General features: G+C 35.9%; 2 protein-coding genes across 2 annotated transcripts in view; one reads left to right on the forward strand and one right to left on the reverse strand.

The window, feature by feature from the left end:
- Window positions 1-10046: 10046 nt before the first annotated feature.
- On the reverse strand, window positions 10047-23719 carry TSPAN19 (tetraspanin 19). The gene is made up of 10 exons (XM_009674583.2): window positions 23634-23719; window positions 20669-20830; window positions 20003-20096; window positions 19839-19911; window positions 18685-18815; window positions 17273-17347; window positions 15315-15425; window positions 12722-12865; window positions 11298-11381; window positions 10047-10204 (listed from the first exon to the last, which is right to left on the reverse strand). Exons 3-10 carry the CDS (start codon window positions 20066-20068, stop codon window positions 10130-10132), a joined length of 759 nt encoding a protein of 252 aa, XP_009672878.1. The 5' UTR covers window positions 20069-20096; window positions 20669-20830; window positions 23634-23719; the 3' UTR covers window positions 10047-10129.
- Window positions 23658-23982, forward strand: part of LRRIQ1 (leucine rich repeats and IQ motif containing 1) — a 123056-nt gene continuing 122731 nt past the window's right edge. The window contains exon 1 of the mRNA XM_068936546.1: window positions 23658-23848. The gene's annotated coding sequence lies outside the window, so the exon portion shown is untranslated. The remainder of the gene's footprint in view (window positions 23849-23982) is intronic.

The raw sequence follows: 23982 nt of genomic DNA on the forward strand, positions 1-23982 counted from the left end.
TCCTTTTTAACCTTTCTCTCATTTGAACTTTTGTCATTCTTGGCCTGTATGTCTCTACCTTCTGAGTTTACTCTGGGACTATTCCTTCTCTTCCTCTTTTGGCCCACGCCCTGTCATGATAAAAGCAGTGGCAAAGCAGAAGAAGGAGAAAGTTTCATATTTGCCACAAAAAAATAAATCATGACCTCACTATTTTCCCCTGTCCCATTATGCAGAGCTCTGCTTCCTGGTCCAGTCTCTACAGTATCAATTTGCAAGCACCCACGGGTCTTTTATGTGCTGATTAAATGTGCAGCTGCACATATGCTGCCAGAGCTTCTCAAAATTTCGGCAAGCTCTGAGGACACTAACTGGATTGAACTCCTCAAGGGACAAGAAATAGTTTCTGATTTTTTATCTTAGTTACAAGCAAGAATCTGAGCTCTACTTGTGGAGATGAATGCACCTCTCAACCTAGAGTTAAAAAACAAAAAAGCAAATGAGAACGATCTAGGGATTTTTCAGACCCATGGCTTGGGTTTTCCAGAGTGTTTATGCCTGTTTCTTTTGAATGATATCAGCTTTATTTAATTCTTTTATTTTCTTAAAATTTGGATTATCATACTATTTATTAACCTGAGGGCACTCAGCTGATCATGCAAGTCTGGTTATTGTTTGATCTGCTCAGTAACAAGATTTTTCCTGTACTTACAAGTGTTATGATTGTAAAATATTAAATGCTATGCTGAACCATTGTGAAACTGTGTGTCTCATGACACATCTGTCAGCGAGCATATAATAGTAAGTTTTTTTTAACTGCTTTAGTTTTTTTGTTTTGTTTTTTTTCAGAAAATGGCATTTCTAATTATTACTTCTTTTTAACTGAAACTATTTGAAAGATAATTAAGCCTCATCAAGCTACCACAAGTACGAAAATGAAAAGGTTAGCACAACTCAATTGATAATAGCATAAAAATGCACTTAGAAGATGTACACTGTCATTCATTCATTGAAGAATGTGAATAAAATCAGTTACAAAAGCTATAATCTCCTACTTTGGCATTCCAGGAGTCAATCTGATATTTGTTTTAAACTCCAAAATCAATTGCAAATAAATTTGTGGAGGAAAAAAGCCATGTAAGGAGGACAAGTTGATGATAGACATTTTCACAGTTTTGCTTTTTAGTTTTACTTGCCATCTCAAAGGAGTTTTGGGGTGTTTCCTCTGTGAGATACCATAATTTCTGGATTTTGACTTGTTTCAGCTACATTTTTAAATGTGTAGCCTTACTTAAACCAAAATCACAGCTCTTAAGTAAGGACTGTGATTCCCCTCTCAGCTATTTATGACGTTGCTTTTCACATTTTAGATAAGCAAAACTTCTTGGCTTTAAATCCTAGAAGACTAGAAAGTTGTCAGGGACTAGTGACCCCGATGGTAAACAAAGAGAAAGCCCCAGAGTTGCACAAGGACTCCAGCTGGACAGAAAGAGTTTAGGTGAGCAAGCTCTTTATAAACATTTGCTGATGAAAAAAAAAGGGGGGGGACTAAAGAAATGAGAGCTTGATTTTGTTGTTACTTTAGTTTTTTTAAATGCTATTAATTTCTAAGTTAAAGTGAATAAACTGTTATCATCCCTATTTGCTTATGAATGATCAAGACAAAATGTCAAATGTGTTTATAGCAGGGGGGTACCTAACAGTAATAGCAGCTTATAGTGGTGTGATCTGAGGACTCACGGAAAGCAGAAAGAGATACAAACAAACTCTTCTTTTTTAGTAGTCTTTCATTCTGGTAAATTGTTATTCTGCATTGCTGTTGTCCAAAAGCAGTAGCTTAGTAGGTAGACTCCTGTGAGCCTGCCTTAACCAGCTCTGATTGATTGCTTCACCTAGGCCATTCCTTTCCCTCTTCTACTCTATGCTGTAAGATCTTTAGAAGTAACAGATCACCTGACACTTAACATCAGCTAAACCTGGACAGCAGCTGGTAGGTGGGAAAGGAATGTACTGGGCACCTTGCCAGCTGTCTCCCCCCACCCCTCTCATTAGAGAAGGGCTGGGCTCAGGACTGCTGCAGAAGGATTCAAAGCATAGCACAGTCCTTGCATGCTATCGATTTCCAATGTCTTTTATAAACACTTGGGTTTTTTTTCATAACTTCTTGGACTCACTGGGGGAAATGTAGCTTATTTTATTCCAATTTTCAGGGATTATGAGGACTCAATGATTTTCAGTAACTATCAGATTTTTTGGAAACTGAAATTAACTGGTTTTATTGCTAAGCAGTTCCTGAGAGAAGAACCACATTTACTATTGAAAGATATTTCCATCAATGATTTAAAAATGTCAGGATCTAAGGGCCTCCCTGCATCATGGGCTGAATATGCCGAACAGGGTGGTTCTACAAAACATAGCAGAGCTCCAAGCCTGTCTTCACGCACAGCACAACTATAGTGCATGTTCATTTTGAAGTAATTCCTAGAGAATGTTAAAACTATTAACGATGATTTTACTGTCAAGGAATCCAAAAGCACTGTGACAAGCCAGCCATACGAAAAAGAATCATGCAGGAAGTCTATACCTCTACAGTACTTAGAGTGGAGAAAGATTGTTTCCCATTTAGAAAAATGACTTGAATCTAGTGAGCAAATATATCTTTAGACGCTTTCCTGTTAACTCAGTGAAGCCTGAGCTGAACTAGGCCTCATCTATTTCAGTGGAGTTGACCTTCTCTTCCTAGGGTTTGAATTCGTTTCTATAACTGCTTATGTAAGAAAATTGTTAGGAGCAGCTGTTATTCAGCTGCCCTTCAGGCTAGTTTGTAATTATTGAAGACAATTACAAGATATGTTAAATTATTATGTGATGTTATTTGAACAGGTTAAAACTCATTAGAAACCACATGAAAAACTTTTTTATTAATGTCATAAAACAGTCCAGTACCTCACTTTTGTGTCATAGACAAACGTCTCTGATGTTACAAACACACCCTCCTAGGCACAGTACTGGTGTTCCACCATGACCAAGTGGATCAAATATAGATTCAAGATCATTAGATTTAGGTTCTAATTGCTTTTACTGCTGTTAAGGTGTAATTTGGGGAACAACCTCTTGGCAGTAGCAATGGCCTAAATCTCTTTTTGCTTCTGCGCTCTCCCTCCAACCTTGCCTGTTCTCGCTGCCACGCGGCTCACTGCGCTGTGCCAGCTGCACAGACTCTTGCGTAACGGATACCCGTAGCCTGAGTGTCTGTGTGTGATCTTACAGAAATCATTTACACTCTCTGAACAACAGTTCGGAGTCAGCAAAGAGTCCAGGGAAACTTTTATTATTATGTCTATTTACAATTTATCTGCAAAGTTGGTCTTAGCAGCTGACTATTGAGTGCTTAGCTGAGCTGACCTTCCACAACTCAATAAACCATTCCGTTGAATTAGCTGCTGATGACTTTTCTCACATTTTCAGTTTTATTTCATACAGCTTTCACAGCTCTTTTCTTCATGAAGTAAAACTTTTGCAATTAAATATATATATTTATTTTGTGAAACAGCATGCTTAAGTGCATTTAACTGCCAAAAGACCAAAAGGAAATTGCTAAATGTAAAAATTAAAAATTGATGTCTGCTTTTCTTAAGTACTGGAATTAAAAAAAAAAAAAAAAAGCAATCATGCCATGAACTGCAGTAAAGAACTTGAAACCACAGAGCTAGGAAACAGAATACTAACACACCTTTGATTTGGGAAGTATTTGGCTGGACGGATGTGCCAACTTTGAGCTAGGTTTTGCCTCAGACAGCACATGCAAGTAAGGAAGGGAAGGAGTATGTGAGTAAGCTTATAGCCTTCCATAAGCTATGCCAGCCTTAAACCTGAGAACATAGCAACTAGCAGGTTCAATGAGATTACAGCTCCTGTGTGTCTTAGTTATATCTTGAGCGCTTGCTTTGGCTCCACCCTGGATCAGATGAGTAGGAAGGAATAAAGAATGGCTGGTGATTCCTACATGTTAACTGGCAGAGCTGAGCTGCAGTATCCAGTTTCCTTCATGGGGGAAACAGAAGAGGGCTGGCCTTTTTGAGATCATTCTCTGGCTTGATATTTCTCTAGCTGTGGAGAAGAATTCTGCTTAAGAATTAGTAAAAAAGCCCAGAAAACTTGAAAGATGCTGTCAAAGCCTTTCTGATTTGAACCAAATCTGATCTTATGAAGGGAATCATCCATTAACCTAACCTAACCTAAAGTGGTTACCTAAATTCTAAAAGAGAATATTTCCCAGTTTGTCAGTGTTTACACTTGCAGGAGGAGTTCTCACGACTCAGGAGAAGTAAAAATTTGTGAACTCAATTAACTGTGATGATCTTAACAATTTGTATTTTGGACAGCTTAGCTGACCGAAATCTCTAGCCTTTGAGGTGAGCTTAGCAGAGAATACTCATAATTTCTATGAAGCATAAAATCAGAAACCTGACAAACTATGAAAAGGTAAGGATTCAGATGTAACCTTGAAACTCCCTCCCCCTTGCCCTTATTGGATGTCAGACTTCATAACAAGACTGGGAGATTTTATATCATTTGATATATTGTATGGTAACTCCTTTATGAATTACAGACTATAAAAATTCTGGGGTCAGGCTTTCATCCTCATCATTGTTTCAGGGTTAAATTCAGTAAGAAACCAATCTGGATTCAACCCAGCCTAGGTAAGTTAGTTTAACATTCAAATAACCTAGTGTACTCTGGTACCTTTCATCCATATGTGCATATGGCTAACAATAATCTCTGCTCTTCAAAAGCACTTTCACATAACAAAGTAAACAATTTAAAAATACTAGCAATTCAAACCCGGTAATATAATTTAATCTGAAATTTACTCCACTGTCTTATCATATGACTGTAGATATTTTACAAGAATTTTGTTTTCTGTATTTTCAGGAACTCCTTCCTTTTCTCTGCCAGATACAAATGAAAATGTTTGCAGGCATTTCCCCTAACAATGCAGTACTGAAAATGCAGTTGGTAAAAATACCTTGACAATATAAACAGAGATGTTATTCAAACTTGTGTCTTTTTAGACTGGATTTACTACTGATGACATATTCTTTGTTCAAATCCGTGGATGAAGCTGTCTGGTCCTTGTCTGGATTTAATCGGCTTCAACAAAAGATTCGAACACCTTTCTCACTGATAGAGAGCAGAAGCACTGATTGTTGCTAATAGGAGCAGACATAGCCTGCTGATGGCTGGATTTTAAGCAGCTTCACTTGAATTTTATAAATGAGGTTTATTGTGATCCTAGCATGTGAATTTTGACTCTTGCCCTTGGAGAACCAGACTCAAACCTCACTAGTTACAGTGGCATTATTACTTATTACAGTAGTGCTTAGTGACTCCCAACAAAGAATACTAAACAAACATAAAGAGTTGAAAAAGAAGTCCTATAATCAAAGGTCATAGCATTTAAAACAAAGAAGTCAGGCAAATGAATAAAAAAAGGAAGTATTCTTATTCCATTTTAGGGGGGAAGGGATGTTCAGAGATGAAAAAGTTTGCCAACAATGATGTATGTTAGTTTGCCAACAATGATGTATGTTAGTTAGTCTGTATGTTAGTGACAGAGAAAAAAAATGAATCAAGAATTTCTGAGTCTCTATCACTCCTAGTACAACCTTCCAAAACTGATTTCAACACTTTATTTCTAAATCAAGATCCAACTAATAGTGGTCTCAAAAAACTTTTTTTTGTCTTAAACCTCTCCTTTTTCTACATACATTTCTAGTAATCCTCATAATAGCTCATCCTATGTATACGTAACCCCTTCAGTATTTTACATGATATATCACACAGAAAATACAGTCAAAAGCGGTTCACATCCCATTTTGACACATGAACAAATACTCATCTATTGATATGAGGATAACAAAGGAAACATATACCTTCATTTCATTATACACCTTTCTTCCAAAAGCTGGGGAAACCATCAGGGTTTGAAACCTGTGGTTCAGGCTCTATTCTCACTTGCACTGCTGTTCATCTTGAGGAACACTACTAGAACTGGGGACTTATAGCCACACGAAGTTGATGTGAGGGAAAGAAGAACGAGGCCTTTCTCTTAGGCTTTTATATGTATATGTATATTTGTATACGTGGCATAACAAAGTGCGATGTAAAGAAGCCAATTACAGCACTATTTAAAAGATATATACTCATGCTATTCTTAAAATAAATTTACCTTTGAGGCAATGGAAATTAGAAAAGATTATGAACACACACACAGAAATATTTCAGTGGCTTTTTTCCCTTTGTGTTTGCAGACCCTTGCCAACATTCCAAAAATGTTTACTTTAAAATTTTTCACTTGTATTTAGTCCTCCCTCCTTTTCAAACCTATCGGTCTCATTTTTCAAGCTTTTCTTTTCAGCCATGAGGGCTACAAATTAACTTTAATGAAGTTAGAACTTTAAGAAATAAACCAAACTTCAGGACGCTTTGGACAAAATCTTAAGAATCAGCAACACTCTAAGACTGGTAAAAAGCCTTAATTAAAATAAAGCTATGGTATAAAATGTATTTACATAAAAAATAACACTTACATAGTGAGCTGGAATAGAACATTAATCCTTTTTCTTTGAAAGCTCTTCAGATAAGACAATACTAAATAAATATGATTTACCATAAAAACAGTTTGGGATGGGAAAAATTATAATGCAAACATCTATAATTTCCAAGGGAAAATATATGATGGGAATCTAGCTGGTAATCTTTATTTTACAAAAAATGAAACATACAGATCCTTCTAATCACCTTATTGTCATAAGGGATAAATTCTGTAAGATCTGTGATCAAAGCATTATGCAAGACTGCCTGCATGTGTATTTGGCATAATTGAGGCTTAAGAATGTTCTTTAAAGAAAGAAAGGTCACCTTTCATTTTGAAATATCATTAGATCACGGAGATCATATGTTAATGTCATTACTTCCGTTCAAGCAAATAGAAAACTATTTGTTGTCCTCTTTTTGGAATGCTAAGTATTTTTTGTAAGAATGAATAACAGTAACTTGGTTAGTGATTACTCAAAGAGCTATCAACTCTGAATCACTCTAAAAAAAGCTGTTCACACCTTATTTTTTTCATTTACATTTCTGTGCTAGGTGTTGCTTTTTTGTTTGTTGATGGATGATAGCATCATGACTAGTACTATTCTTCTATTAAAAGTGGTTTCCATTTTTCATTACAAAGAACTTTTCATGCTAGACAAATTATCTCTTTGATCTGGCCTGTTCTTTTGAGCTTGGTTCTTCAAAGTCTTGGAGGACATACCTGAGATTACTCCATCTGTTCTAGCCCAAACTGAATAATTAAAATATGTGTACTGCTTCCCCATGACCTTTGTACTGGAATAACTTTGTTGACATCCAAAGGACTACACTAGGCTACTTTTAGCGGAAGGTATAGAGCATTACGGTACAGAATAGGCAGAACTGAAATTCCAATCCCTGAGATTTATATATATTTTACACTGGACTAGTATTGGCCAAAAAAAATCAAAAGCAAACAAAAAAACAACTAAAAGATCACCTTTTTTTGTAGGATTTCTTTTCAGACTAGTCAATGCTCTGAACTGGTTCCTCACAAAGCCCACAAGGGCCACTGCCAGCACCCAGTAAGGGATGGAAGCAAAGCTAAGAACTGGACTAGCTCTTTAGCAAGTGTGCTTTTGGGCCAGATTAAAGAGACTGTGTAACCATGATCTGTTTCCTTTCTTCAATGATTCGTACAATTTATGCAGCCACAGCTCCTCCCCCCCCAACACACACTCCCACACCAATAACCCCCTTACAGACATCTCCTAATTTTGATGATGCAGCTTCTAAATTAGCTCCTAAACTAACTGAACTGAATTCACTTACTACCTTACTGAGTTTTAACACAATGAAAGCTGCAGTGAATTGTTTCCTGAGACAGAACCCTTCAAAGCACGCTTCCTACATCCTTTTCACTGAAAGTCCAAGATTCACATGGCTCTCACTTTCTGACTTATTCAGTATGTTTTAAGGTGTTAATTATGTGTAAGGTATGGACATTATGGCATACTGTGAATCTTGTGTTTAATTTTCTATGCCCTGCGTAATCCTTTAGCTCCCTGTGTCCTCTGGTATCTTGTCTATCAACATTGCACAAATTAACAGACTAAATGAATACTTGTTATCATTTTCCAGTTTCAAAGCACACATTAAAAAAGTTCTCTATAATTATATAACTTATTATCCTATAGATTTTCTTCTGTATTCTTATTCCTTTTTTAATAAATACTATATTAATAACATCAATTTTATAATTTTTCTTGTTAAGCACTGGCAGCATCTGTGGCAGTATTGACAGCTACTCTCTATATAATCTTCATACACACACACACATACATCTATTATCTACCTATTTATCTGTGCTTGCCAGGGATTTTAGCAACAAATATGTACATTTTACTGTGAATGTCAACAACAAGACTTGGCAGGAATTGTATGGTATTTTATTACATACTGAGGCAAATTCTCCTCTCACTTGTGCATGCCAAGCTGTTACTGAGAACAACCGGAGCAGCTTTTAGTAATCCTGAAGTAATATTTGGGCACAGACTACAGTACTTTGTTACAGAATTTGGACTTCAGACTACTGCGGAAAGATGATGTGCATTCACATAATTGATGGCTATTTCTAAAGGTCCATTTGAATCTTATTATTATATGGTTGCATGATTCTGAGTTTAGTTTCCATGTCTTAGTGCAGGATGCATGCAAAGAAGTAAATGAAAAATGGTTGGTTGTCATATCCTACTCTGACCTGTTCAACCTAATAGGCCTGCTTCCTACTGAAAAAGTAGCTTCTCCTAACTCACCAGATTGTTGGGCTTTTTATGCCCAATGTTTCTTACAGTGAAGCTGAGTTATATTTTAAAATGATATATATGAACTGAAATTCAGATTCTTGACCTAAATATTCTGAGGTAAACTGTAAATTCTAAACTTTCCAACTGAAGATTACTAAAAAACTATTATTTACTGCTTATCACTTAATATCCTCAGATTGTATACTTCAGTAACTAGATTAAAACCTCTTAATCCTTTATAGACTTAAATCCAAGGTAACAGAATAACCTATAGATAGCACTATCCCTACTGCAAATAAACACAGGAGTGGGAAGAGAGACTTGGATGCTGTGTTCCTTAGATTTTTGCTTACAGCAGGACAAAAGATACAACTTTGGAATTCAGATTCTGTTCCAAGCACAATTTCACATCTGAATTCACATATTTTTTTTTGTTTGAAGTTTTCTAAATGAGAAATTCAGGCTCTTGGCATGGAAATCTTTGGACTAAATAAATAAAACTTACTAAATTTATACGCATCAGAAAATGATTACTAAAATGGGAAGTTTTAGACAAACAATGATAGATATTGTTACCATCTACACTTGTAATACAATGCCTTCAGTTGTTTTTTCCTTGAGATATTTCAGGTCACTTCACTGCTCATAATATAATGAACGTTTGGGGGATTTGAGGTTTACTTCACCTAAACAGTGAAGCCATTCAACCAAATGAATGATAAAAACTGTTCAGCAAGAATGAAAGGTGTCCACCACAACACTTCCTGGAATAGAACTGATAAGAGCAATATAAGACTCAGTGAAATTTTCAGAGATTAAATTGAACTACAGTCAAGGACAAAAGAGACAAAGAGAAGGAACAGGAGAAAAGATAAAGACTTAGAGAAATGTCAGCAAGACTTGGTAAATGTATTTGATTCTCCACTGGGCCTGATAAGGGTTTCCTTGTTTCAAAGTATACAGTACTGTTTATAGCTCTGTGAACAAGTTGTTCTTGAGACACCAAAAACCAATATTCAGTTTGACAGGAAGTTTTATTAACCAGCTAGTAAATGGAAAAGTACTTAATACTTTAATATGCATAACTGTAGCATACTGCCATACCACAACTATGAACAATAAATAGACACATTAAATTATAAATGTTGATATACTAGCAATCACAATATGTAGGGCCCAGTCCCCAAATTTTAGTGGAAGTAATTCTGTTGACTATCCCAGGTGTGGATCAGATCACTCAGCACCACAGCAATGCTCAGAAGAGTTCATGAATCATTTGGCCAAACATTATTATTCTTGATGTTTCTGAACAGTTGAGCAGTTAGTGTGATCACAAAAACCTGAGAAAGCAGAAAGGATGAGTTAAAAACTACAAAGCAAGTGTTGACACTCACTCATGACTCAGTCAAACTGACAGCTAACCTGGTTCCAATGAATGACAACGCAAGATATAAGGAGGAATGATCAGGACATGCCTCAATACACAAGCTGAATTCTCTGTGCTGGCATAGACCTGCTGTGTTACCTTGAGCAAGTCACTTAGGCCCACAACCACAAAAGGATCTTGAAATCTATTTCAAGTGGCACATAATTCAATTAAGTGTTCGAGTGCCCTGTGACTCTTGGTCTTAACTTCTTGGATGGAGATTACAGTTCCTTCCCATCTGACAAAAAGGTGTAATAAATGATAATACATTAAAGATCAAGAGACACTCATGTACTGTGCTAATGGGGCTTATTTGAGTATGTATAGTAAACTGTTTTACTAATGAACTAGTCCACTCCATAGCTGGAATGTTGTACTGATCTACCTGTATGGGAGGGTATTACATACGGAAAAGGACAGGTCACACTCTTAGTTTTCTGAGTAAAAATGAAATAATCTCATTTTCAACCCCACAATTTTAGATACTATTCAAAGTTCCTTCTGCGTGTTTGATGGTATTCAGCCTTTGGGGTGTCTTTGGAGTGAAGAATCAATTCCTGTTGCCATTATTCACAGGCTTTTGTTTTGATTTTGAAAGCTTTATTCTTTTTTTCTGAATAAAAAGTTCTCATAGGTACATGAGGGTTTTTCATGATTTTGTATTGCTTGATTTAGCACATTCAGGGACTAGAATCTGTACAAACACAGGAAAAAAAAGAGCTTTTGCTCCAGAGACTTTACATTGTTTTTAACTGCTTCACGCCCTTATACTGCAGTTTGCTTTCATGAGTCCAGCCAAACATTTTATTTAATAAACTTTTGACGTATCTGAGGGTGCTTGAATATATGGAAGTTTGTTGGTAAACAGTGCTAGATCCTACTTCTAATTAAAGTTGATAGAAGCGTTACAAAAGTTCAGAGAGCATGCCAAAGCCAAATGGCACTGAATTGACTTTACCCCCAGCAGAATGTCAGTATATATAAATTTTTTTTTCTTAAAATCTTACCTGTATAATTAGCAGGCCAACGTTAATTGCAGTTAAGATCAAAACAGTGTTTTCAAACCATGTATCTAAATATTCTTCACATCCCTAAGCAAGTACAGATGAATTTCAAGAAAATTTCAAGAAAAATCATTTTGACTTTTGAATTCAGATTGCACATTTATAACAAGAATATGCTGCTAAAAATACATATAATAAAACTTTCTGTGTGATGTGATGGGTTCTCATATTTACTTGCCAGAAAGCAAATACAACAGCAATGTATATTGCATAGAGTTAGCTGTAACACTTTAAAAATTATCTAAACTAAGCAGATTGTTCTTAAGTAAATCTGATATTTTTGAAGTGAAATGTACCAGAGCTTGAGACTTAATCAAGAGGGAATTTGCTTTTGTAGGAGTATAAGCGAGAGATTATTATACAACTAAATGCTTGAAACAATATTTTTCAAGTTTTCTGTGATTCTCATGCATTATGTATCCTGAAATGGATGTGCATATTTTCCAGATTATAGCCTATGGTTATTACACTGCTTATGTTAAGAATGTATAAATCATTACATAGCTTAAAGTAGCTATAAATATAATAACATATAAATAAATGCTTTCTGTCCTTTCAAGTGATCTTTTAATAATGGTAAGAGTTTGTAGCAACAGTGACCAATTCCAAACTGATAAGCAAAGGAAGAGGATGCTAGATTTCATTTGACAACATCCCTTCTATTATTTACTGTCTTGTCTTGTCAAAAGAGAAGCCTTTACATTTTTTTCCCATTGGATAGTCCTATTATTCCAGTCCTGGAGGGGGTTGACAGGACAATAGTATGTATCTCTTTCCTCCAGTTTTCTAATATCAAAAGGTGATAATATCTGATAGTCCAATGCAAACTGGTTCCTCTGTACTAAGACTAGTAAATCCTGACTAATAAACTGTTCTTTGATAACATTTCTCTTATTTGAATGCCTTGCTCATTCCTCTTACCCAGTAAAGTATGTGAAGATGATCTCGAAAAGGATAACACAGATGAAGACATCACTGACATCCTATAAGTAATGCCTAGTAATTACAACTGGAAGAGATACTGTATAGTTCTTATATACTGTTCCTTTCCTTTATCATCACTGTATTTCCACAGAATTGATTTTTGAATGCCAAGATGCTTACGACTTTGTAAATGTCCCTATGCTACTGATTCTGAGATATATCCAGTTCCTGTTATCTTGAAGTATCCTTTATTTAGAACTTTCTATGTGACTGACACCTAAGAAGTAAGGACCAAGTCTTCAAGGTGGCCAAAGACAAAACAATGAGCAGTATGTATATTTTAGTATCTGTAAGGAAGTCTTAGTGGAATATATGTTTTGTTTATTTTTTTCCAAAGTCCATTTAGTGACAAAAGTTGCATTCTCTAAGTTTTTATTCCTTACCATACTGTACGTTGAATTCCTTGGGACGTTACAAAACCATTTCTTCAGACTAGATTTTGTGCATGAACATGGGATTTCAGTACTATTTCCTTTATTTTTATTCTTATCCCACTGTGTGACATTGTATCTTCCACAGCATTCCATCTAGAAGAGAAGTCCTGTAACTTTTAACACCAAAACCTATAAAGACTGACACACAGTGGAATTTTCACCTCACCTAGTGCTAGCCATTTAATTTAGTTGATCAAATTAGCTAGATAGTTTCCTTCTACATTCAATGGTGAGAGGTTTCTACAGGGGATGACTCACTTCTGTGTATGTATAATTTGCAATGATGTGCCTTGGATAGTACAGGTTTAAGAAGGGTATGAACTTAAAATATACTTTTGAAGGGAACTTTCTTTTAGACCCTGAAAGGATTCTAAAACACACATAAATGGAAAAAGTTATTGACCCAGATTAAAACAAAATGTTTTAACTATCAACCTTAGCCTTCACAAACACTGCAATTTACAATGTTAACAAATAATTTCAGTTTACAAATTTTTTTAGCAGTTAAACTCAAGACCTACTTACTGTGAAGTTCACTAAAAAGAAGAAAACTACACATTATCAGAAAAAAAAAATGAATGAGTCTATTTCTGTAGCTGGAGATGGCCTTTATAAAACATATTTTAATAAATAAAAATAAAAACACAGACACCCTGATTCAGTCTGATTTAGGAACCTAAATAAGGATCCGATTTTGAAAAGCATTTAGTTATTCCTTTGCCACTTTTAAGGCTATATTTGCAAAAGTTTTCAGCTCTTAGTAAGAGGAGATCTTTAGAAAGACTTGCTTTTCCAAGCTGTGTTTTAGTAGGAAGAGACGTCTTCTGAAAATGTAGCTCAAAGACCTTAAGCACAAAGCAAATGTTAAGCCCAGTTCAAAGAGACTGTAAACTAGTCCTTCCCAATAATCTGTTTCAATACTAGTAATACCAAACCAGACCACCAAACAGCTTGGAGAATGGACATCTTATTGTGCAGGAAATTCCAACAGTTTTTCATTCTAAATCAGGATGAAACTTCAGAAATGTTTGATTTTTTGTGAGGCAAAAAGTCTGACATACTTTGGCTGAGAGACTGTTAAACAAAAACATCTTGGTATTCTGAAGTGTTAATCCAAAATATATTGCTTCTAGATTTTGAAAAATTAGATAACTTAGCCCCAAACTGACATTTTTCCTGTAAAAAATATTCAATTTCAACAACTCTATAACTTCAGTTAAAAAAAAAAAAAATCACCAGCTTTAACCAGTACATTATATTTTACCAAAAAATATACAAAAATCTAATTCGTCTCTAATACTAGCCATGATCTTAGGATTTTTATTTTTCTCATGACAGATGCTGATGGTGTTGTAAAGAGCTGGAAGCATGTAATACAAGACTTGGGGATGCTAGCATTTCCTTTAAGAGTGTGATTACAGTTCATAATGGTAATTTTTATATCATTTTATCTAGCTTAGATACCAACAACAAAATATCCACAGCACTCTGGGACCTGCTATAATTTATACAGGCCCACCCAGAATTCCAGGTACTGACTAGGGTAGGCAGCTTTGCTGAACTCTACTGCCACAGCAGTGCAATGAAAGTGAACTCAAGTATGCCAGCATATCCTCTAGTCGCACCACTGCCGTAATGAGGTCACCATTAATCACTAGAGAAATCATGAACACAATAAAAGAAGATTTGTTTTTCAAAGAGCAGATTTTAAACATACATTACAAATGTATTTATAAACATAATGTCTGGACATATATGCTTTGGGAGTTATTCGGAATCATAAATTGTCTGCAATGTTTGTCTAGAACTAAATAGCTTGCCTTTGTAAGTCATATTAAGAGAATCACAACTGGTCTATATTAAAGTATGTTAAATTGTGAAGCTGGAGTGTTTGCAATTAAAAACTGATGATCCAGAATAAATCTGAAGAGTGGGTAGTGGGCCACTGGTTAAAAACATTGCTAACAACTTTCAGAATAATTGATCCTATATAAATCCTGTTAAGGACTTCTGAAAAATAGAACAAATTACATGCTGCCATGCCGCAGAAGTGATTACGAACAATTAAATGTGCATGCTAAAGTATTGATCTGCAAGCTCATTTGAGTCTTTAGGCATTGTTTCTGAGAAAGGCTCACTGCAATGCCTATTTAAATGCTCTCACAGTAGGAGCTCTGCTTAGATTGTCCATGGTTCAGGTTGAGCCTTCAGACCTAAGCAAACCCAGTGTGTTTTATGGTATCCAGCACGGTCCAAGATACTAGCAAATTCATCCTTTTCTTCAGCTGCAGTAAACTGCAGTGACTAAAACTGTATCTGCTCCTACGCACATTGACAAGAAGTCATTCAAATAGCTAATCCCATCCATGTCACTGTAAGAGCAAGCAATCTGCCCACCCACACCAGATATTAGCAGCACGTCCTAAAAATTAGCCCTTTATTACAGGATTTATTTATTGAAGTAAGTTCTCACTGTTATGCAGCACATTTTTTGGTTAATGCAATATTTTTGGTGGTGATATTTTCTGAATTTTTCCCTTACACTGTGCTGCACTGCATTCAGAATGTTCCACACGGGTTCCTTCTCAGTCAGACTTTTATTCCCGTATTCAGAAATAACTTCATCAATTCTGTTGTTCCACTGATTATGGACCTGTTCATAAATATTTATAACATTTAGTACATGCATATTGAAAACAGCGTGGATGGATAGTGTATAGTCCTTGACCTTCTATTGACATTCAGATTTCTTCAAGGGTCACTTGCAAGTGGCACCATTCTAATCAATTTGCCAAGCTTAATCTGTGTCATAGCTATTGGACTAGCAAGAAAATAGAAAGCAAAAGCAGAAGATAAATGAAGTGACCCAGAGCGCATACATAGCACAAGACAGAGGGTGCTTTAGTACAAGTGGAGACAGAAGAGCTAGGGAGCACAGTTTAGATATGCATGATATGCGCTGAAATACTAAATCCTACCTCTCAGACTTATTATTAATAAGCACAGCACCATATAATAATAAGCATGAAAACAACAAAATGGATTCTGCACCTAACATAATATAAATGTGTGGGAACAGCTTACAGTGTGTCCAGGATATGCAGGATATGTCCTGCTTTGGACTAGGGCAGTCAGTGACTTGTGCTGGCCCTAGCTCAGGTATCTTCTCATAGATCTTTAATATACAACTTCAGTTGTAACTAAGGCTGACAAGCTGATCAGAACGAGTGCTATTAGAGAGAGCGTAACAAGGAATATATGCAGATGAGGACTACTACACCATCAAAAGGTTTCATTACAAAACGAGAAAACATGAAGCTTCTCCAACTCATCCTAGGAACCATATTCATCCTAACAACAAAATGTGAAAACTGGCACTGTGAATGATGACGTTACCTTCACACTCTAGCAGCACTTAAACAAGGCTGAGATCAAGTGAAATTACAGCTGATATAAAATATATTTAACTGCAATCTTTCAACAAGTTTTCTTAGTACAAATAGTTGATTCCAGAATGCATAATTCCTGACAGTTTAAATCTTTCAATATTCTAAATCAGTATATAAAAAAGGGAGCATTCCATCATCATTAATTAACATTTAATAAAGAAATTTTGATGATACAGATTCACTGAGATGGAGTAAAACTAATCTCCTTTTACTGTACTCTGCTTGGATAGGAGCAGAGTTTGGAAAACCTTATGAATCTTATGATACCAGTATCACAGACTCAAACCACAAATTTAGGAAATATGGAAAAGGGAAGACATAGGATTGGTATGGATTCAGCACAGGTGATCTCTCATACAGTATTGTGAAGAGTGCTTAAGCAATTGGAGCTGTTATTTGTAGAAAAATTAGTGACTATATAAAGATTCAAAGCAGTACAGTCATTTGTGGCAACAGCTATGTACGGTACATTGGTATTTATTTTTGCTTCCTGTTGTTAAAAACAAAGGCATGCAATCCTTCTAATAGAATTCTTCTTGGATCTAAAACATAGACTCAAGTGACAAAATTAATTCATTGGTATACTTTGCATGCCATGATACCAGTAACTCCTACTATCATTTGCACTGTGGACTACACTTGTCACCCAGTAGGTATAAGTAGGAGCAGGTTAAGTAGCAGTTAATGTCATCCCTTACGTCTGCTGATGGAAAGAGACTTGCTGGGTTATCCCTCAGAAAAAAAAGCTGTCCCAGACACTGTTGATTCTATATGCCTGAACAGGAGAAGTACCTTTTGTGGCAAATCAGCAGAAAAGAAATTGGAAGTGTATTTCCAAGCATTCCACTTTACAACTATTCAACCATGCTGAATTCCTCAAATTAAGTTTTCCATGTCCTCTGCTATGCCATAAGAAGCATATTCTGACTTGGTAGACATTCAAACAAATGGGGATTCAGCATACAATGCGGATTGACTATTGGAATTTTTTTAATACATTGGAAGAAAGTATTTTGAAATTTAAAAAAGGCTCATATAACAGATTACATACCTCTTCTTTCTTCACAAATGTCAGCACTGAAATTGCAAATTGGGTGCCGAACACCAGGACTTGAAAACTCATATACTGAAAAAATATATACAAATTATGTATAAACATAATATCGATGAGAGTAATATTCCAGAACTCCAGAAATATAATCCTTCCTGACTATTATTTAGAGTCAGTCCAGCAAAAGTAAGACATGTTTTCTCCTAGAAGCCCTCAGGAAACTCATCATTGACATCATTGTCACTGTATTTGTGATTAAGAATCAGATATCAAATGAAAACTCGCTGTTTCAGGCTTTAAGGACAAAGCCATAAAATGAAGAACAAAAACTATGCCCCACCGAAAAAAAACCTTTCATTTTATTATTTCTTCTTTGAGTTATCAAGCTATTTTAAAGCCTCATGCATAGTCAAAGACTCCTTGGAGACAGATGATGTACAAACAGAACAAAATGTTCATAGATTTTGCTCATTTCCAGTAAGACTAGATTTTCACCTGTAGTAACTAGTTTTCAGATAACTCCATGAAAGCAGGAAATTAGACACTTTTTTCTCTTTCATCAGCTAATAAAATATAAGGTAAACATTAAATGACTAGGGCAGTAGCAGAAAGGAAGAAGGAATAGGAGTCCTGATAATAATACCTACACTCCTCTCACGGATGTACCTACTGATATTTGCAGTATAACAAATGAATTGTAGAATAGCTCTCTATTTCAGCGTTCTTATGGTCTCAGAAAAAGATGGCAATAAAAAAAAGACAAGGAAATAATAATATAATCAAAGTGATCATATGAATATATAATTACAGTACAGTTAAACATAAAACATATAATAAAACAATTATTATAATATATAACTGCATATATAATTACAGGATAATTTTGCAGAAAGCAAAATGTTCTTCCCTTAAAATGAAGTATCATAAATAAACACGGAGTACCTGAGTATGTGTAGAGAGGTAATAGCTGTCCCTATTTTGCCTAAATCCTGCTATTTAATCACACCCTCTCTTTCCATATCATAGCTGTATTGTAGCTACTCGTGCTTTCAAACTGCAATATTTTGGGACAAGTTTTCCTTTACTTCTTCAGCACATACTAACTCCACATACCTTCAGTTCAAAAATAAATTTTTACAACCCTTAAATTAATAAACACAGTGGTTAAAACCTTTGTTTCACCAAACTGCAACAGTTTTGTTACTGAAAACATTCATGCTATAACATGGAAGGCTCTTCAGTTTTTTTTCAGATTTCACTGGAGCCAAGATTTTATTTAAAATATCTTTCTACCAGCAGTTTTCTTAAGCATTGTATGTGAAAATTACAACATCAAGACAGGATGATAGAAGTTTCATGCACAAAAAACTCCCTTTCATTTAATTAGAAGTTGGAGTCTGATTTGCACTTACTGTCATTAGTAGACATTTGATTTCCTTAACACTTCCGAGGAATCCCATGGCTGATGTAAAAGTTATAATAGATCCAGTTCCAAGTAACATATAAGAAATATATCCTACGAGCTGATTCTCACCTGAAGAGACTGTAATATAACGTATTCGTACTGTCACTTCTTTTTATTTGGGACTTCCACTTAGAAAAGTTTTATCATAAAAAAATTAAACCTTTGTAATGCCATTATTGAATAGATGTAAATAGTAGATTGACAAAAGGATATTATTATTACTTATGCTATCTACAGTCATGGGAAGAAAGAGATATGCTTTCATAAATTCAGATGTGGGTAATAACATATAAGATGTGAGCAAAAACATATTTAATTGAACAATGTGAATGACTCATAATGAAGTCAGAGAACAATTACAATTTTATAGATTTTCTTTGCTCACCAAAAATTAGTAGCACATGTACCAGCTCCTTCATAGACATAGACATAGTTTTCATTAAATCCAGACTTGGATTCAACACTACCCTCCTTCCTTGTGACTGGCCAGTTTCCCCTTCCCACTTTAACCATTATTGCACAGATACAAAAAGTACCTGGGGTTTTTACCACTTCCTTCTCAAATGCCTTGTCCCAGAATTACCTTACTGTCTGGGGGAACTGGAGCTCTTTGGCACAGCAGCAGACAATTCTTTAAGAGTATAACTTGTTACAATGACCCAAAACTTATTTCTCTGTGAAACAATTTCATAAACACCCAGGGAAAAGGGTGTATCTAAATGAAGAGGCAGAAGCTCCAGCTGTTGGTCATTCCACCCAAATATCTGCTTTAATGATCTATAATCATGCTGTAGGTCAAATGCACTCTGATAAATTATATGAAGAAAACAATAGAACTGTGATTTTTCAGTGATTCATCTGTAAACCACACACCAAGTGAATCATGAATATAGAAATTGCAGGTATAATGATATGTGCTATATTTTTCCCTGTTTTGATAATCATACTGTATAATGATGGAAAATACACATAATTAAAAAAAAACCTGTGCATTTCAATCCAATACTGCCACCTTGTGAAAAAAAAATCTATAGCTGCTTTGGTTTTGTTGCTGTATGCTGCAGTCATTCAAAACAAAATAAAAATTCTGTTTATACTCACATAACACACTGAACAAATTGTTTCTGTCATATAAAAGCCACAGGCCAAACTGCAAAAGCATAAGACCCAGAACCTGGAGATAACAAGTATTATTGTTTTAAATCAAATAATATGAAAATAATTCAAATGAAGTTGCTAAACAATAAAAAAATCAGGATGTTTACCAAGAAAATTCCATTGAAGATGTTTAAAAAGTATTTCTGTATTAGAATTTTATCTCTTATTTTCATTCTTCTGCTTTTCTTTTTTGAATCACAGCTGAAAATAGAATAATATATTCAGTCAATATGAAACAGATAACTAAGCGATTACCACAGGATTTATTTACTTCAGATAATAAATAAATTTTTATATATTTAAACAGTGACCTGAGAGACTGAGCAAAAAATGGTGGCATCAACAGAAACATCAACATGGTGTCAATTCTTGATTATCTCTAATATTGTCTTGTGCACATGGATTATTTTTAGCTGTTTTTCCTAAAGACATTTGGGGCAGGGTGTAAGAATATCTATATTCAAGAGATGACAAGCATTATACAGCCTGATGTATGCTTGTCCCCAAATTCTTAAATACACTCAGTTTGCTAATTTCTAATGATACCAGCTGAAATGTAGAGGAGAGAGACACACAGTGAAGATACAAGCCTCCTTGTGTTACATGGCTTGATTCAAATTTTGTTAAAAGTAGTAGATACAGTCAAATGATTTAATGAGATCTAACATACAGTTCTAGCACAGCCATGAGAACTGTCTAAAGATATAACAACTGTAGTTTCCAAAGCTCAGGAGTACACTTTTGAAGTGAACCTCCCAGTCATTCCTACTTACTTTTTTTTTAACTGCTTTTGTTGCAGAATGTAACAGGATGTGCAAAACCTGAATTCCTTTCAAACAGAACTAAACCAAAAGATGTGCTCCATCTGTGATCAACAGCAAGTGGGCGTTCAGTCAATGGAAGAACAAGTCTACAGCTAGTCCAACGTAAAACCCCTGAAATACAAAGAAATTGTACATGAGAATCTCATTACCAACTGCAACATTCTATTGATTATATTAGTGTGCTGCACCACTTGCAAACACAAAGAGAACCTTTGTGAAGTCATGCAGGCATTTTATGATTTAAGCATATTTTAGCATATTTCAGCAGGACAGACTTCCTAGCTCTTTAAACTCTCTGATGCAGAGCTACTTTTTTTTATAATTTTTATTTTCATTATTGGATTCCATAGTATATTATAGATCTATCGAGATTCTTGATCTGAGAGTGAAACTCATACATTTGCCCCCCTCATGTTGCCTTTCACCTAGTCTTATGTCTTCTGTAAATATACTCCAGCATTCTCGTCTGCCTTGCTTTGTGATACCACCTGAGAGGAGTCAAAGAGCAGCGTTAGAAAATGATTTCTGCAACTACAGCCTACTGCAATTGCTCTACACTTACCAGCTTATCACACACACATAAATGTGCATGCACATGTGCACATAACCAGTATATGCATGCTCTTCAGAAAATACTTTCTAACGTAAAGACATTTCAGCATGTAATGTTTGAAAGAAAATTGTGTGGAATTGTATAAAGTTCTTGTCTTTCGCCAGAGTTACTATAGATTGACTGCAATAAGAAGTTTTGTCTTCTGTTATTCATAAAATAGAAGAAAGGGACAAAGATGAAGCTTCTACAGTTAAAATATATCTCAGGTAAACAACTTACTTTACATAAAAAGTGCATATTACACACACACTAAATTTGTTGATTAGTAGAAAAGATTCAGCAAACATAAGCTTTTGCTTTCCTTGTCAAGATTCTCATTCTTTGGATTATAAAACTTCAGCTGCTAAATCACAGACTAAAGAAAATTATAAGTTTCTCAAAACAGCTCTATAATGGATTTGGGTCTATAATATACCATGTAAACTTATGAACCATATTAGATAACTGGTTTTGCACTTTCCCTGAGGAAGATCTAATACTCTTAAAATTAATTAGAACTCTTCAGAAACTTCCAATCCAGAATATACTGAAACATTGACTTGATGGCTTATTCCACAAATAACCCTAAATGGTTATATATTTCACTTGAAACCCTGTATTTCAAATAGTTATGTTTTGGTGCAGTACTTATGCAGTTGCAATGCTTTACTTTGAGGCATTTTAATAATAATTCAGTTTCCCTTAAATTATTTATCTGAAAAATATAAATATTATCTTCATGAAACCATGTACCTATAACATTAAATATAACATAAATTGGTACTTCATAAGAAAATCCTTACCAGCTCTGAATATTTCTGTCTTATCTTAAAGAGCACAATCCTGTAATGGTATGTTTCCTCCTTAAGTACATCTCAACCACATACTTACTACACAAAAGTTTTCTTCTGCTGATCATGTCCTACTTCCTGGTTACATGTCTACAGAAACGTCTTTCTTCTTGTCTCAGTAAGTTGTCTGATAAAAGCATTACGCAGTATCTGTGGCTTTCAGTCGCCATGATCACAGTGTAAGTCACATTAGAAAACAAATATTAAGTGAACACTCATCTGCGTTTGAATTTTTTTTTCTTAAAATGATCACACTTGGAGGATTACTAGTTGCATGATTCTACAAATTATTAGACATTATTAGAGTGGATTTCAGGTGGGCAAGTTTTAATAGTTTTAAGATTTTAATGATATACTGATATGTAATACGGGTGAGAAAATATTAACCAATTGCCTTTGAATCCAGTATCTCAAGTGCGACTGATGTAAGTCTTTCCGAAAGGTACTCAGTTTATTCTAAAGGCAGTGTGAGATGGAAAAAAAATCCTACAACCCCTGACAGTTTGTTTGAAAGGTTGATATACCCCCAATGTTTATAAAAGTGCCCATCTTCTATTTGAAATGTGTCCGTCTAATTTCCAGCTCTTATTTTTCTGTTACACCTGTCTTTGCAGCTTTGTATTCCTAACCTGGTTTTTAAGATGTACCCTCCCTGCCTCAGTTTATTTTTGCCAGACTAAATTAATGTGGACTATTACTTCTCTTGGCTGAACACTTTCTCAAATAATTTGCATGTTTTTTTCTGATTCATCTTTTTTTTTTACTACGAGAACGTATTAAAACACTGAGCTGTAAACTGTATCCAGTAATGACATTTCCAAAATGGTAAATAAAAAGATCTAATCACGTAGCTGCTCACTATTCCCCTCATTTTACATGCAGGAATCACATTAGACCTTTTTTTTCTGCACTGTTTGCCAGTAGAGTATGTTGCTGAGCTGCTGGTCTGCTATAGCCTCTAAAATCCTTTTCAGATTAATTATTTCTGTAACGCAGCTTTCCAATTCCCTTGCATCTGGTAGGCCAAACGCCCCAGGTTACGCAAGTGCCGACAAACAGCTTGTATCTCCGGCCGACGGTGGGACCCCAGTGTGTTAAAACAGAAGAGAGGTCTGACTGTTTTTCATTTTTATGCCTCTGCAAGTCTCTCCCTAAAAGGGAGGCATAAACAAGGTGTTTTAATTTACCTCTAGTATACTTTTTGTCTTTGGTCTACTTCTATTCTATTTTGCCTATCCACTGCTGACTCCAGAGAAGCCAGATTGTTACTGAGGTAAGCGCTGTCCAGGGCGCAGAGGAACATCAGGCTCATAGTCGTTAACCTTACTCCAAAGGAGCAGAAAGAAAGCGCGGCGGTCATACACGTAACTAACCACCGCAGCTCTAAAATAACTGCAGAAGAATCACAGCATTCATGTAGTTTCAGACCTAAGTCCCCGCCCCCGCGGAGAGCCAACCGCCAGCTTCTCACTAGTTTGGATCCTGCCGCTCGCCTTCCGCGCCGCTTGTTTCCCGTTGCCGTGGTTACCGCCCCGGTGTAGCAAGGCCGCGGGGAGGCTCTCGCTGTCCCCGCGAAGTGTCTAACGGGGGGCGGTTAGAAGCTGCGGGGTTTCAAGGCGGAGGGTGGCGGTTAGTCTCCGCTCGGAAGGCGGCGGCTCCGGTAGCAGGTTGGCTGAACGAGGAGAGGTGAGTAGCTCCCGAGAGCAGGTCGCGGAGCCCCGAGGGTGCGGAGAGGGGACGGACTACAGCTCCCAGCATGCCGAGGGGCGGCGGCGCGCGAACCCGCCTGCCTGGGGCGCGGCGGCGGGCCCGCAGGTGCC

Source organism: Struthio camelus, chromosome 1, assembly GCF_040807025.1.
Source record: "Struthio camelus isolate bStrCam1 chromosome 1, bStrCam1.hap1, whole genome shotgun sequence".
Classification (NCBI taxonomy): domain Eukaryota; kingdom Metazoa; phylum Chordata; class Aves; order Struthioniformes; family Struthionidae; genus Struthio; species Struthio camelus.

Excerpts from the sequence above, each read along its gene's own strand:
- TSPAN19 (XM_009674583.2), bottom strand. The coding sequence starts at position 20,068 with ATGAAAATAAGAGATAAAATTCTAATACAGAAATACTTTTTAAACATC. Across the intron at positions 19,912-20,002 it reads TCTTCAATGGAATTTTCTTG|GTTCTGGGTCTTATGCTTTT; the intron begins GTAAACATCCTG and ends TGTTATCTCCAG. Across the intron at positions 12,866-15,314 it reads TGAATGCAGTGCAGCACAGT|ATGGAATGCTGTGGAAGATA; the intron begins GTAAGGGAAAAA and ends CTTCTCTTCTAG.